General features: G+C 37.3%; 2 protein-coding genes across 3 annotated transcripts in view; both read left to right on the top strand.

The window, feature by feature from the left end:
* The window catches only part of LOC134679259 (uncharacterized), a 452522-nt gene that overhangs the window by 359713 nt on the left and 74197 nt on the right, over window positions 1-18612 (top strand). The window lies entirely within an intron of this gene.
* On the top strand, window positions 773-15205 carry LOC134678457 (CCR4-NOT transcription complex subunit 7-like). Of its 2 annotated transcripts, none has more exons than XM_063537029.1 (8): window positions 773-1077; window positions 1185-1289; window positions 2475-2584; window positions 3534-3647; window positions 5373-5491; window positions 9698-9855; window positions 10791-10931; window positions 11304-15205. In XM_063537029.1, the coding sequence occupies exons 2-8, from the start codon at window positions 1185-1187 to the stop codon at window positions 11418-11420; spliced, it is 864 nt and encodes a 287-aa protein (XP_063393099.1). In that variant the 5' UTR covers window positions 773-1077; the 3' UTR covers window positions 11421-15205. The 2 variants fall into 2 exon arrangements, with proteins under 2 accessions (XP_063393099.1, XP_063393100.1); XM_063537030.1 differs by having other exon boundaries at window positions 773-1088.

Genomic DNA, 18612 nt, shown 5'->3' with positions numbered 1-18612 from the left:
CCCATTTAAAAAGCAAATTTACCATTCTAATTATATGGTTCAAATTCTTGAATCAGCTCATTCGGAGATAACACGTTTTTGCTATCTCTAAAAACAAGACCACCCTAATTGTTCTCTGAATAAGCTGTCATATGAATTTGAACCTTAATACTATCACGATAGTTGCTTTTTAAACGACATGGTTGCTTTGGCACGTGGCTGTAGACCGCTCTTCAAAGAAACAAAGGCTTTGGTTTAACGGATTAGCACCCGAACTCAAAAAATTCACCTGAGATTATTCAAACTATAAGAGGTCTACAACTACAACCTCTACTTTCTAAGAAAATTTTGTGCTCTTAACGCCATCTCCACGATAACGTCGGAAGTAGAATAGAAATAGAAACGTGTCACACTAATTGGTGAGGGTGAGCGGGTGAGCCATGCGTGACACAACCACGGCAAGCCCTCAATAAACCAAAGAAATACCAAAGATACTACAAAATATGTATGAGTCCATTTCAAAAGCGTTTATTTCACTCCAAAACAATTATGTTAGTCTGACAAAAAAAGAGTAGAAGTTAAAAGGTGGCAACACTGTAGTGTCGTCCCTTTCAAACCAATATATATAAGAAAACGAGACGATACTACAGTGCTGCCACTTATTAATTTCTTGGATACTTGTTGGATACCTTGTTGATCGTGTAGAAACTGCTAACTTAATTTGACACATATAGGTATTTTGATGCTTGCAATACCAAGACTCAACTCAACTGTCATATTGAGAGGGACAGCGTCAGCTTTTTGGTTTTCGCTCCGTGATTTTTTGACTTAACTGCATTTATTTATTTAAAAACGTTAGGAGTAATTTATTTTGCCAACAAAGCACCAATTTCTTTATTAAATCGTATGAAATGTAACTGATTTTTAATCATTATTTATGAACTTTACGTACACTGTAGGGTGAGAATCGCGTTTATTTTAATTTGTAAAATTTACATGGTATTTATGAAATTATTAAGGTTTCGGGTATTTAAGTGAACCACGGCGTCGAAGAAAAACGAGATTTCCTCCAACACGGAGACGGATTACAGATTCAAAGTAAGTTTTCTGTTAATTTTACTTTCATCGAATGGGAGGTACTTTTTTATTACGTTACGTTTAGCACTTTAAAATGTAGCCTATTTAAAACTATGTTAACGTTTTAGATGCCCGCCGCCAGTTTCGGGGCTCAGCTTGCCCCTCTTGGCGACGGGGGCATCAAAGACGTGTGGAATTCTAACCTACATGAAGAATTTCAAATAATTAGACAGGTATGTAATGACAAGTTTTAATAAAACTTTATTAGTGTTATTTTTTAGATTTACTTTTTTACAGTTTCAATGTTGTTAACAAGTCATAAACTTACTCTGTGATTTTGTGTGTTAATGCTGCTTCAGCGAATGTGTTGATTTATCAAAACCTACAACACTATAGAAGACATTTCACAGCTTGTTTGTATGCCTTTGCAATTATTAATGTGAAGTCTAGCTTGGCCATAATGCAACTTTAGATCAAGTCACACATACAATGTGTAGCATATGCTGTCAGACAGGTTCAGGCACTCTAATTCTAAGGCATAAAGCAAGATGATTGGAAATCTATGACCAGCGTCCTAGTACCAGTGCTGTTTTACACTACTAACTTTGCTTAGTGTGGAGCTAGTGTGTATACTTAAGATTGTATGCAATATAATAGTAATATGTTATTTTTCCACTTTCATTGTTTCTCATTTTAGTATATTTATTTGCATTTTGCATGTGCGGAAAAGGCCTCCCCGAGGTTTTCCCATTCCTTCCTATTCTGTGCTGTTCTCCACCAGTATCTGTCGAAATTTTGTAGCTCATCTCTCCATCTAGTATTTGTTTTCTCGGTGTGTCTATTAGTAATGATTCTGTGTCATGTTTGGTCCACCGGTTATCTGTTGTATGCAAATATTTATTTATTATATTATACTTACCTGACACCCTTGCCCATCTGTCTATTATATGACAATGCGAGTTCTTACTTTTTTAATCCCATCTATTGCATCAGTTGTTTATGCTCTAACTAATGTGACAAGTACCGTGTATACAGCGGGTTTTCTGTAACAGGAGCAATAAATTAAACTGTAGACTGTACTCCTCAAACTGACCAAAACTTGTTCAGCAACTTTTGAAAATAACTCATGTTTTGATTTTTATTACACTTTAAAGTTTATTCTAAGATGCAGTGTATTGCAAATTTTGTTATGTTAAAAGCGTGACAAGTAACATCAAACACACTGATGTCAGCGTACATTGAAGGCAATATTTATTTTGTATGAAAAAGAGGAAGTCTAAAGGATTCATAATTTTTAAAAGTTGCTGAACAAATGTTGGTCAGTTTGAGGAGTACAGCCTTTAGTTTAATCTATTGCTCCTGTTAGAGGAAGCACCCTGTATGTGATGTTTAAAAAAAGTTGTATGTTTATATAATAGGTGGTGCAGAAGTACCACTGGGTTGCTATGGACACAGAGTTCCCCGGTGTAGTGGCACGGCCTATTGGTGAATTTAGGTCCACTGCAGACTACCAGTACCAGCTACTCAGGTATCTTTAATCAACATTCATCCCTTGCATGCTTTTTAGGTTACTCGCATTTCAAATTCAGTTTGTTTTGTGGTTTTGTGGTGGATAGGTATTATTTTAATGACAAAAACTATAATGACAAAAATAACATCATCAACACAAAATATAAGAAAGGATAATAAGATAGAAAGGTTTCTTTGAAACAATTTTTAAATGTATTTGTAATATAGACAGAATTCGCGTTTTTACCTACATAATCTTTTATAAAAAAAAATAACCAACTTCACAAAACAGCATCTCCTAACAATAACAATTAGTCCAAAGATGGGAAATATCTGTCAACGAGGTGCTCCATTCTGGTCTTCACCAGCAGTTCCATTTAAACTTAACAGATAAGACAAATCACCACATTACTGAGGAGTTCCATTCTAGGCTTCATCAGCAGTTCCACTTCATCAAATGGCACTTTTTGAAAGCAAATGCTAGATTTGTGGATGAAAATACAAAAAAATTAAAAATAGATGTATTTGTGTAATTTAAATTCTCATATAAGTGAATTGTCAAATTATTAGTGAAAATAAAGAATCTTAAACTTAAATTCCCTTGATTCCACATAGATAACATAATCAGAACTTTCATTTTTGCCAAAATGGGTCCAATCTGCGAGTATATCATTTTAAATAGTTAAATAATTTCACTTAGGTCTACGGACGGAAATTCTGACTGTTCTGAGGTAACAAATATTAGAAATTGAGAATCTTACATTCTATGTGTGTTGGGAATATGGTAGGCTATAAATTAATATGTGTAATGTATATGAAATAAGTAAAAGAATAAAATACAATACAATGATATGAATTTACTTAATACTAATTACTGGTCTTTTACTCCTTACCATTATTTGCAATACACTTAAACCTCACATGGTTAACAGTATAATTGTGTACATGTATGCCATTGTCGTTTCTAGGTGCAACGTGGATTTGTTGAGGATCATCCAGCTGGGCCTCACGTTCATGGACGAGAATGGCAAAACACCGCCAGGCTACACCACCTGGCAATTTAACTTCAAATTTAATTTACAGTGAGGGTTTTATAATAATTATTTTATTTCATATGTTTTATATTATTACACGGTACACCTGGGGCCCGTTTCTCAAAAGCTTGTAAGTTATAATACAAGTGGATGTCACTTTTTGACAGCTTGAATCTTTGTCAGAAAGGGACTTGTATAGGCATGTTGACATGAATCGCGAATATACAACATGTTATGTTTTTACCATAGCAGGGAATATTAGAAGGCTGAAAATCATATTTTGCAAGTGTAAATATGCGTAATAAATTAATTAAAAATAATTAAAAGTATTTAAAATAATGCCCAGTATCACGTGACTGCAAACGCCAATCGGAGCGCGTGACGTCATGACATGAGAATCACCACAGACTAGTCGTCAAACCTGACCGTAATCCATACGACACCGCCAAAGAGTTTGGATGTTCAAAAACTGTATGTATTTTTTATTTCGACAATAGACATTTATTACGTACAAAAAATATTATTACATGATATAAAAATATATATTTATTTGTTATTAAATAAATAAAATGTTATATAATACGATATTTCCCCAAAATCTTTTTAATAATTTGGCTGAATGGAACTATCATTGCCATGTTGGCTGTCGGAAACAAAAAAAAATTAAATTTAAAAAGTTATATCTGCACTCACAATTTTAGTTGTATCATAATAATTCATCTTAAATTATAACTGTAAGTGCTTTTGTGTGAACTCAGTTATTGTGATTCATTTTTGAAATGGTTTTATCATCGCTGAACGTAATATGTATACATGTAGTTCGCAAGTAACAATATCAGCATTCAAGTCAAAATTCGTAACTGCAACGTAAGTATCATGTAACAAATATTTGTTTTATACTCTAGGGTCTTGATTGTTGTTCTTTTACACAAAGGCACTGCATAAGACATGTAAAACTTGTTATTCATTATTTTAGCTTGTACATATATTTACGTAATACTGATCTTTTAGAAAGAGTGATAAATTAAATACACAGCTTTTGTTCTACGCTAGGACTGACATTTTGGCAGCAGTTTGTTTATTTATCTGTTGGTGACGTCACGTGACAGCTTGGAGCGTTTAGGCTCAAACTTTAAACACTAAACTAATTAAGCTCTATTTAGTATTTAAAATTAATGAATAAAAATTTTGAATATTTTTTTTTGTAATAATTACGTGTTTATCTATAAAATGAATACAGTTCTAAAAATTTGTCAACATGCCTATTACAAGCTTTTGAGAAACGGGCCCTTGGTGCTCCATTACGAAACCCTGTGCTATAAATGCTATATTCCACCCTGCTAAGCCAAAGAGCGCTACCTCATAAGAAAACTCATTGCTATTAACTTATACTTTAGTTTCTAGTACTAAGAATTCCAAAATCATTTGTTGTTGAGATAGCGCTATTCGGCTTAGGAGGGCAGAATTATCTTCGTAAAGACGTCGAAAATTTAAAGAGCCATATGTACTGTAAAGCGTTATATGATAGTGCAAAAAATAGGTAATTCTCAACGAGTGGCGAATTTTTACCGTATGCGCGATTGTAAGGATACTGAAAGCTATTCTTTCTTTCTTTCTTACTGTGTCGATCAGAGAGAATCATACTGCGTTTATCTAATGCTTATAACCCCTAAAAAAGGGGTGAGTATCTATTCAGTCACTGACAAATCTTTTTTACCAGATTATATTATTCATAGTATATAATTAAATTAATGAAGTTGATTTGTTTTCCAGAGAAGACATGTATGCGCAGGACTCCATAGATTTATTGCAGAACTCGGGGCTCCAATTCAGGAAGCATGAGGAGGACGGTATTGAACCGCTGGAGTTCGCCGAGTTGCTCATGACATCAGGTAGCCTTTAATAACTCATTTAATTTTAAATTTAAAGTTTATTCACTGAGTAGGCCTTGTAGGGTTGCGTTCACGTATCTGTTTACATTGGCGGCCTTCCACAAAAACCAAAATGTGTTATAAGCTTGAATATTTTATCTGTTAGTTATTTTAAGTCAAGTAGCTATTATAAGTGATCTGGAAAAAGCTTCGGACTAAAATTTATAACTGGCATTATTGTAGAACTATAACCAGGTAAAGATAAATAAAGACAGGAAATGTGAAATTTTACTGTGACCCTGTGACATAACAACCTACTAATAATTAGAGATGCACCGAATATCCGGTTACTATCCGGTATCTGGCCATTATTTTACTATCCGGCCGGATACCGGAGAGTAACATTGCTTGATTTCGGAATAAAAAAAAAAGGATACCGGATATCCGGCCGATGGTCAGGCCGAATATCCGGTATCCGGCCAAACAACTATCCGTTGCATCTCTACTAATAATATAAAAATTTTACCTTCCAATAAAATTATTATTATGTTTCCTATCCACATCGGATATCTTCATTGAGAGAGTAACGCGATCGTTGACCAATGATGCCGCTAGCGTCTATGTAGTCGCTCCGCCCCACGCCGTGACGTAGTTCCGCTTCCACTTCCTGCGAACCGTTGCTCGCTTCCCGCCACTCGCCACCGCCATGTCATTGTTGAGGAGAAGTACCGTCGGCATAAAAGTAGCCTAGTAGCCTGCCAGGAAGGCATTACTCAGATATCCGATGTGGATAGGAAACATAATAATAATTTTATTGGAAGGTAAAATTTTTATATTATGTGTTCCGTACTCCACATCGGATATCTTCATTGAGACCTGTTTATTATCTCCTGGTGGCGAGTTAGCGGGCGCGCAAGCGATAGGGCTACACCTACTGTCATAGAACTCAGAGAACGAATAAATATGTATACACCATATTGCAACCCATGAAATCACAGTGACTCGTTATAATGTGAATTACAGGAAATTGAGAATTGAAATTGTAATCTCAGGTTCGAATCTGACGTTAAACTGGTTTAAGAGAATTCTCATTCGAAATCGCATCCGATCCGCAGAATCTCGGCGAGTCATGTTCCCAATTAACATAAGCGAAAATATCGCTAAGTGAATAGCTTTCCAGCCAATTTAGTTATTAAGTACATCGTGGATCAAAAGCAATCGTAGGCGAGGCCGGCTTGGATGAGACTGTGGCTGAAAGAAATAAGCGAAGTGTCCCCTAACATTTTGTGTAATTCTCGCAAGGTGACGTACCCAGACTACCTACTTATACTGGGTCTATACTTTATTCCGGAGCTTCTAAGAGTCCAGTCGGTAAGACACGTTATCTGGTTTAGAGCCGAATTTCGGACACAAAATAATAGCGTTAAAGTTATCTATGTAATTGCCCGGGCTACAGTGTAGTAGAGTAAGGTCATTGACCCTGCTGCCTGATGCTAACAGCAAAAGTGCGGCAGCTATTCTATCGTACTTCTTCTAACGTACCTAACGTTGTAGGGCTATTTAAATTAGGGCAAGTAGATGTCTCGCGTCCCAAGCTGGTGCTTTGGGAGGCGCTGGTCTCGCTATTAATGGCGTTGGAAGAAGGCATAGTGTCCGATAGTGGTTCATACACAGCACTTGTGAGAGGCTTATGAACGAGTATCGTTCTGAAAGCTAACATGGATAATAGAAATAGACGTCTGAGATAGCTCGCTACTTCACTGGATAGAGGTACCTGGCAGTTGATCTTATTTTTGATGCACCATAAAGACCGTTTCTACATTGTGGCCGTACATGCAGCCTAGACAAGGGGACGATCTAGGGGCTCCCGTTACTGTTTTCTATACAAACACAGTACCGGAATCGGGAATATCCGGTTCTTCCATATTAGTGAGACAGTGACAGTTGCGTTTCGTTCGCTACGTAGCGTTAGACCTTGGCATGTTATATGCATGCGCCAGTCACGCCAGTAGCGGACGTCACTCCTGATCCCGCCAGCTCGGTGTTGGAGCGTCCTATCTGACAGGAGCTACGCCTCATTCTTAAGGTCGTTGACTCGTAAGGGAGGGCGGTCTGACGTTGTGTTCACTAGGACCGCCAGTAAATTGCAAGCTTACCACAGCTGCTTTAAGACTCCTTATCACGCCGTCGCAGTACACAGACTAGGCTGGGAGGTGGAGACATCCATGCCAAGTCTCACAGGCAGCTGTCAAAGGTCGTGGTAGCAGTTCAATGAGTCTGTTAAGAAATACCGTGGCACAGTGCGAGGGCTCTCGAAAGCGGAGGCCGGCCAACAAGGCGCCTGTCAGGTGAAGACAGTCTCGGCGGCTGCTGGGCGCAGCTGCCACTCGGGCGCGCAGTGACTTCTTGATAAACCGTTGCCCTCGGGGGTTGTACCGACCTGGCAAGTAGCAAGCAACCAGCGCGACCTGTAGACGATCTGCTGGCATCAGCAGTTTTTGCGACAGCCGTAGTAACGGAAGGGATGTAGTGTCGCCGTCGTTTTATGTATACTGTACCGGTGCGGTTGTATGTTTACACTTCTGTCGTCAGCGCTGCAGATGCGGCCCGTTAACGGTTACTCTTCGCTGAAAGGGCCTTACCTCGTACATTGTCTACCAATATTGGAGATTGTAACGGACTGCTTGCATAAGATGAGGAAGAAAGTGGTGCGAGGCTTTCGGCAGCTCCGTGTTGCTGGGGACTGCGAAGGCTTCACCTTCCTCCATGAACTAAAGTTTGCGAATTTGAGACTGAACAGAAGGCATTGAGTCTCATTTCTGCGAGAAACTCTGCAGCAAGGCAGGCCTGTATGTCGCGAAAAAGAAAACTTTCAATCGGTGTGTTGTGCCGCGTGTCCCACGTGATGTCTAGGAGCGTGATGGTCTAATTCGCTTTATCCGAAGAGACACCCTATATCGAGTTAGTATAGGGCATCGAGTTAGTAGCATGCTTTTAAGGAAATCGAACTGATGAAATCAAGTCTAAAATCGATTTTGGCGCTTTGCGTAACAAAACTGTTTCGATAAAGTCGAATACAGACAGATGGAAACTGCTGGAGTCCTCCTGGCCCCTTTCTCTTAGCACCGGAAACTCAAGCTTGTTCAGGCGCAGCGGGTTTATTTGTCCCATTTTGTTTATTATGGCTTTTCGCACGAGTTCGTCTTTGTAAGACGGAACTTAAGCTGGAGAGCGCGAGCAAGCAGAGATAATTATGTGAAGTCTGCAGACCTTTTCGATGCCTTTCACCTCGGTTTCGAGCGGTCGCACAGTTAACAAAAACCACTGACGCACTTCCTACTTCGATCTCGAAAATGCGAGTTAACGGTAACGATTTTAGCAGCATGGAATGTGAAAATTAATTTAGCAAGAAAAAAGTGGGTAGAATCGAAAAGCACCGATGACTTCGATCGCGAGACCGCCAAAAGACTAATAGTGGCGATCTCTGCCATATCTCACTATTTAATCGACCGAGCTTTGGATCGGAAATGTTAAAGCACCATGCTGCAAAAATATACGCAAAAAATATTTGCGGACCATCGGTCAAGACGGTCGACGAAACAATGGCATGGCGGTGGCGAGTGGCGGGAAGCGAGCAACGGTTCGCAGGAAGTGGAAGCGGAACTACGTCACGGCGTGGGGCGGAGCGACTACATAGACGCTAGCGGCATCATTGGTCAACGATCGCGTTACTCTCTCAATGAAGATATCCGATGTGGAGTACGGAACACATAATATTATATTTATACAGTTTTTAGGGTTCTGTACCCAAAGGGTAAAAACCTATTAAAAATCTGTCACCAGGCTGTAACTCATTAACAGTGATAGCTATACAGTTGAAATTTCCACAGATGGCGTATTTCCGTTGTCGCTATAACAACAAATACTAAAAACAAAGTAAAATAAATATTTAAGTGGGGCTCCCATACAGCAAACGTGATTTTTTTGCTGTTTTTTGCGTAATGGTAACATTCCATTTCTAACCGCAGCTGCACTACCGGTACTGAACGCGTCGCTGTCATTGTCAATTTCCATAGTAAAATTGACAGTAGTGCAGCTGTCGTTGGAAATGGAATGTTACCCTAACGGTACGAAACCCTTCGAGCGCGAGTCCTACTCGCGCTGGGCCTGTTTTTTATTTAGACTATATTATCTTGCTTGTAGCTATATTTTCCTATTTATTTGTAGGCCTGGTTCTCATGGACAACATCAAATGGTTAAGCTTCCACTCCGGCTATGACTTCGGCTACCTGCTGAAGCTGCTCACCGACCAGAATCTACCGCAAGACGAGAATGACTTCTTTGAGAGTCTACGGCTGTATTTCCCTACTGTTTACGATGTCAAGGTAACTTCTAGTTCACCTCATGCCAGGCTCAATATTCGTTTTATTTTACTAACGGTGTATATATAAAAAAGCGGCCAAGTGAGAGTCGGACTCACCCATGAAGGGTTCCGTAGCAGCAAGTAACAATAAAATTGCGGTTTACGATTTATGACGTATTAAAAGAAACGACTTACTAACCAATTTTCGGTGGAAGTTTGCATGGTAATGTACATCATATATTTTTGTTAGTTTTATCGTTCCCTTATTTTAGAAATTACAGGGGGGGGGACACACTTTTTACCACTTGACGAATCGAATAAGGGTTCCGTTTTTGCCATTTGGTTACGGAACCCTAAAAAGGCTCAAAAATATTTAGACTATTATTAATTGCTATTTATCTACTAACTTATCAAAATATGTATTCATCATTGCCTTTACAATCAGTAGAAACAAAGTCTATAACATAACACATAACCAATATTACTGTACTCTGTTTAACGGGAAAAATATAGGCGTTTAAATAATGCGAGGAAAATACAACTTGTTTTAAACTGAGGTTGATAATGTGGTTTATGTAATGACAGGAAGATATCGTCATTTTACTTTTTTGTATGTAATGCAAGTAAGTATTCTTTCTGACTTCTGGTACATTACTCGTATTTCGTGTACGGTTAGTTCTTATTATAAAGGAATAACGCTTAAAGTATTTGTTTTTACTAGAGGGCTGTTACATAAATGACCTAATATTTCATTAGATATATGTACATAATATTTAAATTAGGACTTAAATTTGTAGAAAATGGGAAGTTATGGTTTAGTTTGTAAGAAATCAGAAATGTACGAGGACTGAAGCCATCCAGAATTATTCACTCTAAGAACATTATACATATTAATGCACTTATTGCTTATCATTATCAAGAGCCAGGCAAATGCTGAGTAACTGAATTTGTTTCCAGTACCTCATGAAGCTCTGCAAAAATCTGAAGGGCGGATTGCAGGAGGTGGCAGACCAGTTGGAGCTGCGGCGCGTTGGGCCGCAGCACCAGGCTGGTTCCGACTCTCACCTCACTGGGATGGCGTTCTTCAAGATCAAAGAGGTATTGTTGTGCACTTCAGAACAGATAAAATAAAACAGTGCTGATTATATAACCATTGAATCAATTGTGAATTCTACATTTCATAATCCGGATAAGAAATGTTGATGGAGGCGCCATAGCATACGGCAAGGAAGAAGAGAGAGGGAAAAGTACTATGAACTCAATTTGGTACCTATTAAAAGTCTCTTGCGCTCTACGAACTATTGAGTTTATTGTTTTGGAATTAACCTACATATAATTAAATACAAATTCTTAAAATCACAGTTGGGTTAAGCGATTAACTCGTTATACATAAAATGGGCAGATTAATAAAGTGTATACAAATTACAAATGATGCACGTTAATAACATAGAATCGTTTGTTCGCTTGCAGATATTTTTCGACGACAACATCGAGAGCTCAAGCGGGCACCTGTACGGTTTGGGCGCCCCGTTCTCCGCGTCCGCGAACACCTTCCAGGAGGGCGGCGAGGCGGGCACCTCGTCCTGATCGGCGGAGGCCGGCGCGCCCGCCCCGTCCCCGCGCCTCTACCTGCAGGAGTGAGCCGCGCCCGCCGCCGTTCCTGCCAAGAGTGCGTCACTGACACTACACACTAGACTCTAAAGTGAATGGAACTCGCATATGAATATGAATTGAAAATGATTTATTCCCTAATTGTTACTGGGCGTTTTAAAAGTATTTTACCATTCGAAAAGAATGATAAATATTTTTAAAATATTGACATTTATTTTTAAATAGGTGACTCATATTTTTATCAATTGTCACATGACGTTAGTTACGTTTTTAAAGATAATTTTAAGCTTTCCATATTATTTACATTTATTTTAATATGTCCATATGAAATGAAGTGTGCAAGCCGGTATAGAACTATTTTACAGTGATAAACACTATTTCACTAAAATGAACATTGATAATAACATTTTTTACCAATGACAATGTACCACTCAATGCAACTGAAGCGTATTTTAAGTGTCAACGCAATTCCAGAAATAGGCTGGTCATGTGTCCTTTCCGAAGTTACATTGATGTAAGTGCTAAATCATTACCCATTCTTAGGGCAGCTTGCCTCGAAACGCATGTAACTATCTACTCACTTCGATACGTTCTAGATTTTCTAAAACATAGACGTAAGAAGTGCCCAACATTGTGACTCTAGTTTGAACGTATTTAACAGCCAAACCAGTATTGTGAGTTCAATGAAACCGGTCGGTGCTTGGTTTTAATATTGTTTAATATTCGCACTTTTACAAAAATGGCTTCACACCATAACTTTCACTGTTAAACATAGCAGTGAAAGCCAGCATCCACATTCTGATGAACCATACATGCAAACAAATATTGACGAACTACGACCCTCCGTATGTCTAAGCACTGATCAGTGGGAACGAATTTAAACCTATTGTATACAAAGGATTTTAATTCGTACGCACTAGTCAGTGCTTAGACAGATGAAAGGTCAAGATCACAGACGTTTTGGCGCAACTGGCCCTTACTCTAAAAGCACTGAAACTGCAAAAAAGACATCGCATGCCATCTTGTTTAATACACAAGACACAGCCTAATGAAAGGTGCATTGTGTACGAACAAAATCTAGTTCCTATCACTCTGCTTTGACTTCTGGAAACATTTGATATTTAATTTATGACGATTGGGATGATTAACTTATAATGAAGTGATTTTAATTATTTTTAAATACTATATTATATGGTGCGTCTTTTTTACGTGTCGTATACTTATTTATAATCATGTATTAGCTCGATACAAAGCTTTTTTTATATTTTGACATTAATGTAAGGGATATTTTAACATGCAGCAATACCATGTTTATTTGTCTTGTCTTACTATTGTTCATTCATAAATGTATATGCACTATTGCACCTGTGTGTACATACTTGCATATAGGATTACTTATCATTATATTCATAACGTGACGCTGGTAAACATGAAATTTTGTTTCAAACTGTAACTTCTGTAACTATCATCAATACATCGAATATCAGAAATTATTTATGTAACGTAAATGATCAAATAATAATTTTGATGAGTCTGAATATTTATAAAATACTGAATAGGCATGTTGACAAGTTTTTAGAACTGTATTCATTTTATAGACACGTAATTATTACAAAAAAAAAATATTTAAAATTTTTATTCATAATTTTAAATACTAAATAGAGCTTAATTAGTTTAGTGTTTAAAGTTTGAGCCTAAACGCTCCAAGCTGTCACGTGACGTCACGAATAGATAAATAAACAAACTGCTGCCAAAATGTCAGTCCTAGCGTAGAACAAAAGCTGTAGTATTTAATTTATCTCTCTTTCTAAAAGATCAGTATTACGTAAATATATAAGCTAAAATAATGAATAACAAGTTTTACGTATCTTTATGCAGTGCCCTGTGTGTAAATGAACAACAATCAAGACCCTAGAGTATAAAACAAATATTTGTTACATGATACTTACGTTGCAGTTTCGGATTTTGACTTGAATGATATTGTTACTTGCGAACTATATGTATACATATTACGTTCAGCGATGATAAAACCATTTCAAAAATGAATCACAATAACTGATTTCACACAAAAACTCTTACAGTTACAATTTAAGATACAACTAAAATTGTGAGTGCAAATATAGGGCGCAGATATAACTTTTTATTTTTTTTTTTGTTTCGAACAGCCAACATGGCGATGATAGTTCCATTCAGCCAAATTATTAAAAAGATTTTGGTGAAATATCATATTATTTAACATTTTATTTATTTAATAACAAATAAATATATATTTTTATATCATGTAATAATATTTATTGTACGTAATAAATGTCTATTGTCGAATTAAAAAATATATACAGTTTTTGAACATCCAAACTTTTTGGCGGTGTCGTATGGATTACGGTCAGGTTTGACGACTAGTCTGTGGTGATTCTCATGTCATGACGTCACGCGCTCCGATTGGCGTTTGCAGTCACGTGATACTGGGCATTATTTTAAATACTTTTGATTATTTATAATTAATTTATTACGCATATTTACACTTGCAAAATATGATTTTCAGCATTCTAATATTCCCTGCTATGGTAAAAACATAACATGTTATATATTCGCAATTCATGTCAACATGCCTATTGTAATTCATTTGACATTTTTTGTGATAAATACCTGTAGGTATAAAATGATACTCCTACGGTGTTTCTATTCTTATAACAAATAAGACACATGATTCGGACGATGTCTTACACTATAGTTCTTTTTTTTGCATTAGAAATAAGGTAAACAATCCAAGTGTCTTTTATTGAAAAACACATTTTAAAAATAAGTTACGGCAAATGTGTAACTATTATGAATCTAATAATAATTTATATTCTTCTGCTTTCACAATAGTTATTGATTTTTAAAAAGCGTTTTTCAATTAAAAGCCTTGTGAAGATCGTTTACCTTCTTTCAAGTTCTTTGTAATGCTAAAAAAACGAACTATAGTGCGGACGGACGTATGCATTTACTGAACTGAAGCGGATAAGATTTTATATTTAAGTAATTTGGCCACAAATTACAAATAATTTTCGCCATCTCAGATTATCTATCAGTTTACGGATTTCCATGCCGTTTTTACCTATCAACAGAGGGTTTCTTGTGGAAGGTTTAGGTGTATAATTATTTATTAATCTGCGTAGCCGGGGTGGGTCGCTAGTGTTTCATAAGTTTTGATTCAGTCAGTTACTTGACCATATAGGACCAGATAAAGAACGAGTGGAAAACTATTTTGTAATAATTTTCACCCGTTCTATTATGCAATATAAAACTAAATCATATTTTAAACCGTTGAAGATTACCCTGCAATGTGATGCTCCCATGATTACTTAAATATATAGTATATAGGTTAGTATTTATATGATGTAGTGTTAATTTTACAAAGTAAATATTGTAACACGATGTAGGTATTTATGGAAACATTTAAGTGCGATCTTGGGTCTCATGCACCTGACGAATTATAGGTTTATAAACAAATATACTAATGTTCAATCGTTCAGAAGATATATTATATAAGTGTCGAATCGGTTAAAAGGCCACTTCCTTGTGTAGGTAAAACAAACTACTTTTGGACTGTCGAATACCATGGCTGTTTATCTAATATATCGAATGTATCGATGATCGTTCGACGACCGAGGCACTGGGGGCCTAGACAAGATGACAATCGTACATCCACAAACGCCAAACGAATAGAAACAATAGTAGCAGAAGGTCTAAGGTCCTGTTTTCTAAGGGGACCTTGCATTTTGGAGACAAAGCAAACCGCTTGGAACAGGTGTTCCTGGGGATGATCTGAGCCGATTAAGCCCGGTTGCCAAGAGGTTCCACCCAGCAGGTGGGCAGGGGAGGGGGGGCAAAAGTGGCTCCGGCGCGCCTCACTCTAAGCTATATATCTGCATACATCTAGCAAGTATATCAAGTTTGGTGTCTTTTTCGTGTAATTCGAGGATGAAGAATTCATTTCTGTGACTAAATTTTCACTCTTCCATACAAAAAAATCGAGAAATTAAAAATTCCAAAAAAATCTTTTCACTTCTTTTTTCGAAAATCTTCTACAAAATTAAAACTATGAGGATTTGCTCTAGAAAAAAAATACCTGTGAATAGCCCAGTTATCCTACTATATAGAATAGTAAACTTGTTAAACATTTTTTTTTCATAACTCTGATAAAAAAAAATATTTTGTGTCGCGCGGCGTACCTGCATTGTAAGAGCGGTATGCAGCGTTTAGGATTTTTAAGTATGTTTCGATGGTTTCTGATAAGTTGTTATTCTTCTGGTTGTAGAAAATTACTTCTGGACGTGATATATATACAAATATAAATTAAACGTATAAATATAGATGTTGGGAAAACTTTCGCCAATAGAGTTATTATAAATGTGATAAAATTAACAAAGCAGATGTTTGATTAAAATGCGGGTTAAAATACGAGTAAGATATATATTGTTCGCAATTGCCACTACATGCCCATGGGTCCGTGCATTTTAGTTTTTTCTTAACGCAGTTGCACCTCCCTGCGCATTTTGTTTTGCAGCGGCAACGAATAAGCTCTAAACAAGCAGCAGCCGCCGCAGGTAGGCTTGTACATATGGGCTCCCAATAACCATTTTGTTTGGACCAGCTCCAGTCAGCAGGACATGAAAGCTGTTGCTGAGGGGCTATAATCTGTCCCCAAACATAGCCTCCTTGGTAAACTGCACGGAGAAATATGTTTACGTGGGTAGGGCATCTTCCATTGGATGCAGATTCTCTAACTGAAGATTTTTTTTGTAAAAAGTACTTTTCGGCACTCTTTTGCACTCGTACTTGTACCTGATGTACTCGTAAAATCAGTAACAAAATACTTTTGTTAAAATAACGTGTAGGGGCCAATTCACACCTCGTAATTCAAATCTGTCCATACTTACTATTGTAAGACTCTTACTTGCCATACAAGACAATAACAATTTTTATCAATATTGGCAATGCCTGCTCAATATTGCCTTGTTTGCCGTATTTAAACCCCTCCGTTACGGCAGGATATGCGCTCCAAGCTTGAAATACGCTTTTTTCCCTGTCCATACAAAAAAGAAACAGTGTCGCAACCTGAAAAGGTGTGGAAGAATGACAAGACTTCTGACCTTTCTGGTCCTGTAAAATAAATTATATATCTATGCGTTACAAATAAAATCATATATTTAAAGAAAGTTTGCAGCACTTGACCAATTGCCCTGGTGAGCTGTCTCGTATACTGCGGTGACATATTTATTTTATTTACAATTAATGGAGGATTGGCACAGGAAAGAATCACCTGTTCCTCTCGTGCCATGCTATTGCATTTTCTTAAGCTAACGTTTGTAGTTCTTCCATTAATTGTAAATAAAATAAATAAATATGTCACCGCAATAAGAGACAGGTCAACTGGGCTAATGGTCACGTGCTGCAAACTTTCTTTAAATATATGATTTTATTTGTAACTCATAGATATATGATTTATTTTACAGGACCAGAAAGGATAGTAGTCTTGCCATTCTTCCACGCCTTTTCAGGTTACAACACAGTTTCTTTTGTGTGTGGAAAGGGAAAAAAAGCGTATTTCAAGCTTAAAGCGCATATCCTGCTGTAACGGAGGGCCTTCTTCTTCGTTACACTCTTGATAGAGTGGTCGTGGCCATTATGAAAACTTTTGAGCGACTCATTTAACGACACGTCGCCATTCCTCCCGTAGAGCTGCTTTCCGTAAGCATTCGCTTACTGTGACCGACACACTGATTTGGTTTGGTCAGTACATCTCATTAGAGATCTTCCCCTAGCCCTGTCACCTCCTACTCTTTCTTGCACAACTAGACGTTCTGTAGATGTTCCGTCTCGACGAGACACGTGTCGAAAGAAGTTGAGTACCGAGTTTTGCCCGTAGAAAGCAACCGCTCTTTAATGCCAAGCTCCTCAATAATTGATGCTCAGTCCATGATATGCCCAGCATTCGTCTCCAGCACCACATCTCTAGTGCATTCACTTTCTGTTTTTCGGATGCCCTTAGTGTCCATGTGAGACATACAGCATACAGAAAAGTGGGAAATATGAGGGATCTGACAATCCTGGTTTTAGTGGTCCTTGTAATGTTCCGGAGGGATTTAAATACGGTAAACAAAACAACATTGAGCAGCCAATTTTGGAAAAAAATGTTATTGTCTTGTATGACAAGTAAGAGTCTTACAATATTAAATCTGAACAGATTTGAATTACGAGATGTGAATTGGTCCTTAGACATTATTTTGATACTATGCATTGTGTTACAGTGTTCGGATCAGGTACAAGTACAAGTGTAAAAGAGTGCCGAAAAGTACTTTTTACAAAAAATAATCTTCAGTTAGAGAATCTGCCTCCAATGGAAGATGCGCTACCTACGTAAACATATTCTCCGTGCAGTTTACCAAGGAGGCTATGTTTGGGGACAGATTATAGCCCCTCAGCAACAGCTTCCATGTCCTGCTGACTGGAGCTGGTCTAAACAAAATGGTTATTGGGAGCTCATATGTACAAGCCTACCTGCGGCGGCTGCTGCTTGTTTAGAGCTTATTCGTTGCCGCTGCAAAACAAAATGCGCAGGGAGGTGCAACTGCGTTAAGAAAAAACTAAATGCACGGACCCATGGGCATATAGTGGCAATTGCGAACAATATATATCTTACTCGTATTTTAACCCGCATTTTAATCAAACATCTGCTTTGTTAATTTTATCACATTTATAATAACTCTATTGGCGAAAGTTTTCCCAACATCTATATTTATACATTTAATTTATATTTGTATATATATCACGTCCAGAAGTAATTTTCTACAACCAGAAGAATAACAACTTATCAGAAACCATCGAAACATACTTAAAAATCCTAAACGCTGCATACCGCTCTTACAATGCAGGTACGCCGCGCGACACAAAACATTTTTTTTATCAGAGTTATGAAAAAAAATGTTTAACAAGTTTACTATTCTATATAGTAGGATAACTGGGCTATTCACAGGTATTTTTTTTCTAGAGCAAATCCTCATAGTTTTAATTTTGTAGAGGATTTTCGAAAAAAAAAGTGAAAAGATTTTTTAGGAATTTTAAATTTCTCGATTTTTTTGTATGGAAGAGTGAAAATTTAGTCACAGAAATGAATTTTTCATCC

Source organism: Cydia fagiglandana, chromosome Z (assembly GCF_963556715.1).
Source record: "Cydia fagiglandana chromosome Z, ilCydFagi1.1, whole genome shotgun sequence".
NCBI classification, from domain to species: domain Eukaryota; kingdom Metazoa; phylum Arthropoda; class Insecta; order Lepidoptera; family Tortricidae; genus Cydia; species Cydia fagiglandana.
The sequence above is the reverse complement of the archived record's forward strand: the minus strand, read 5'-3'. Positions and strand labels throughout refer to the sequence as shown.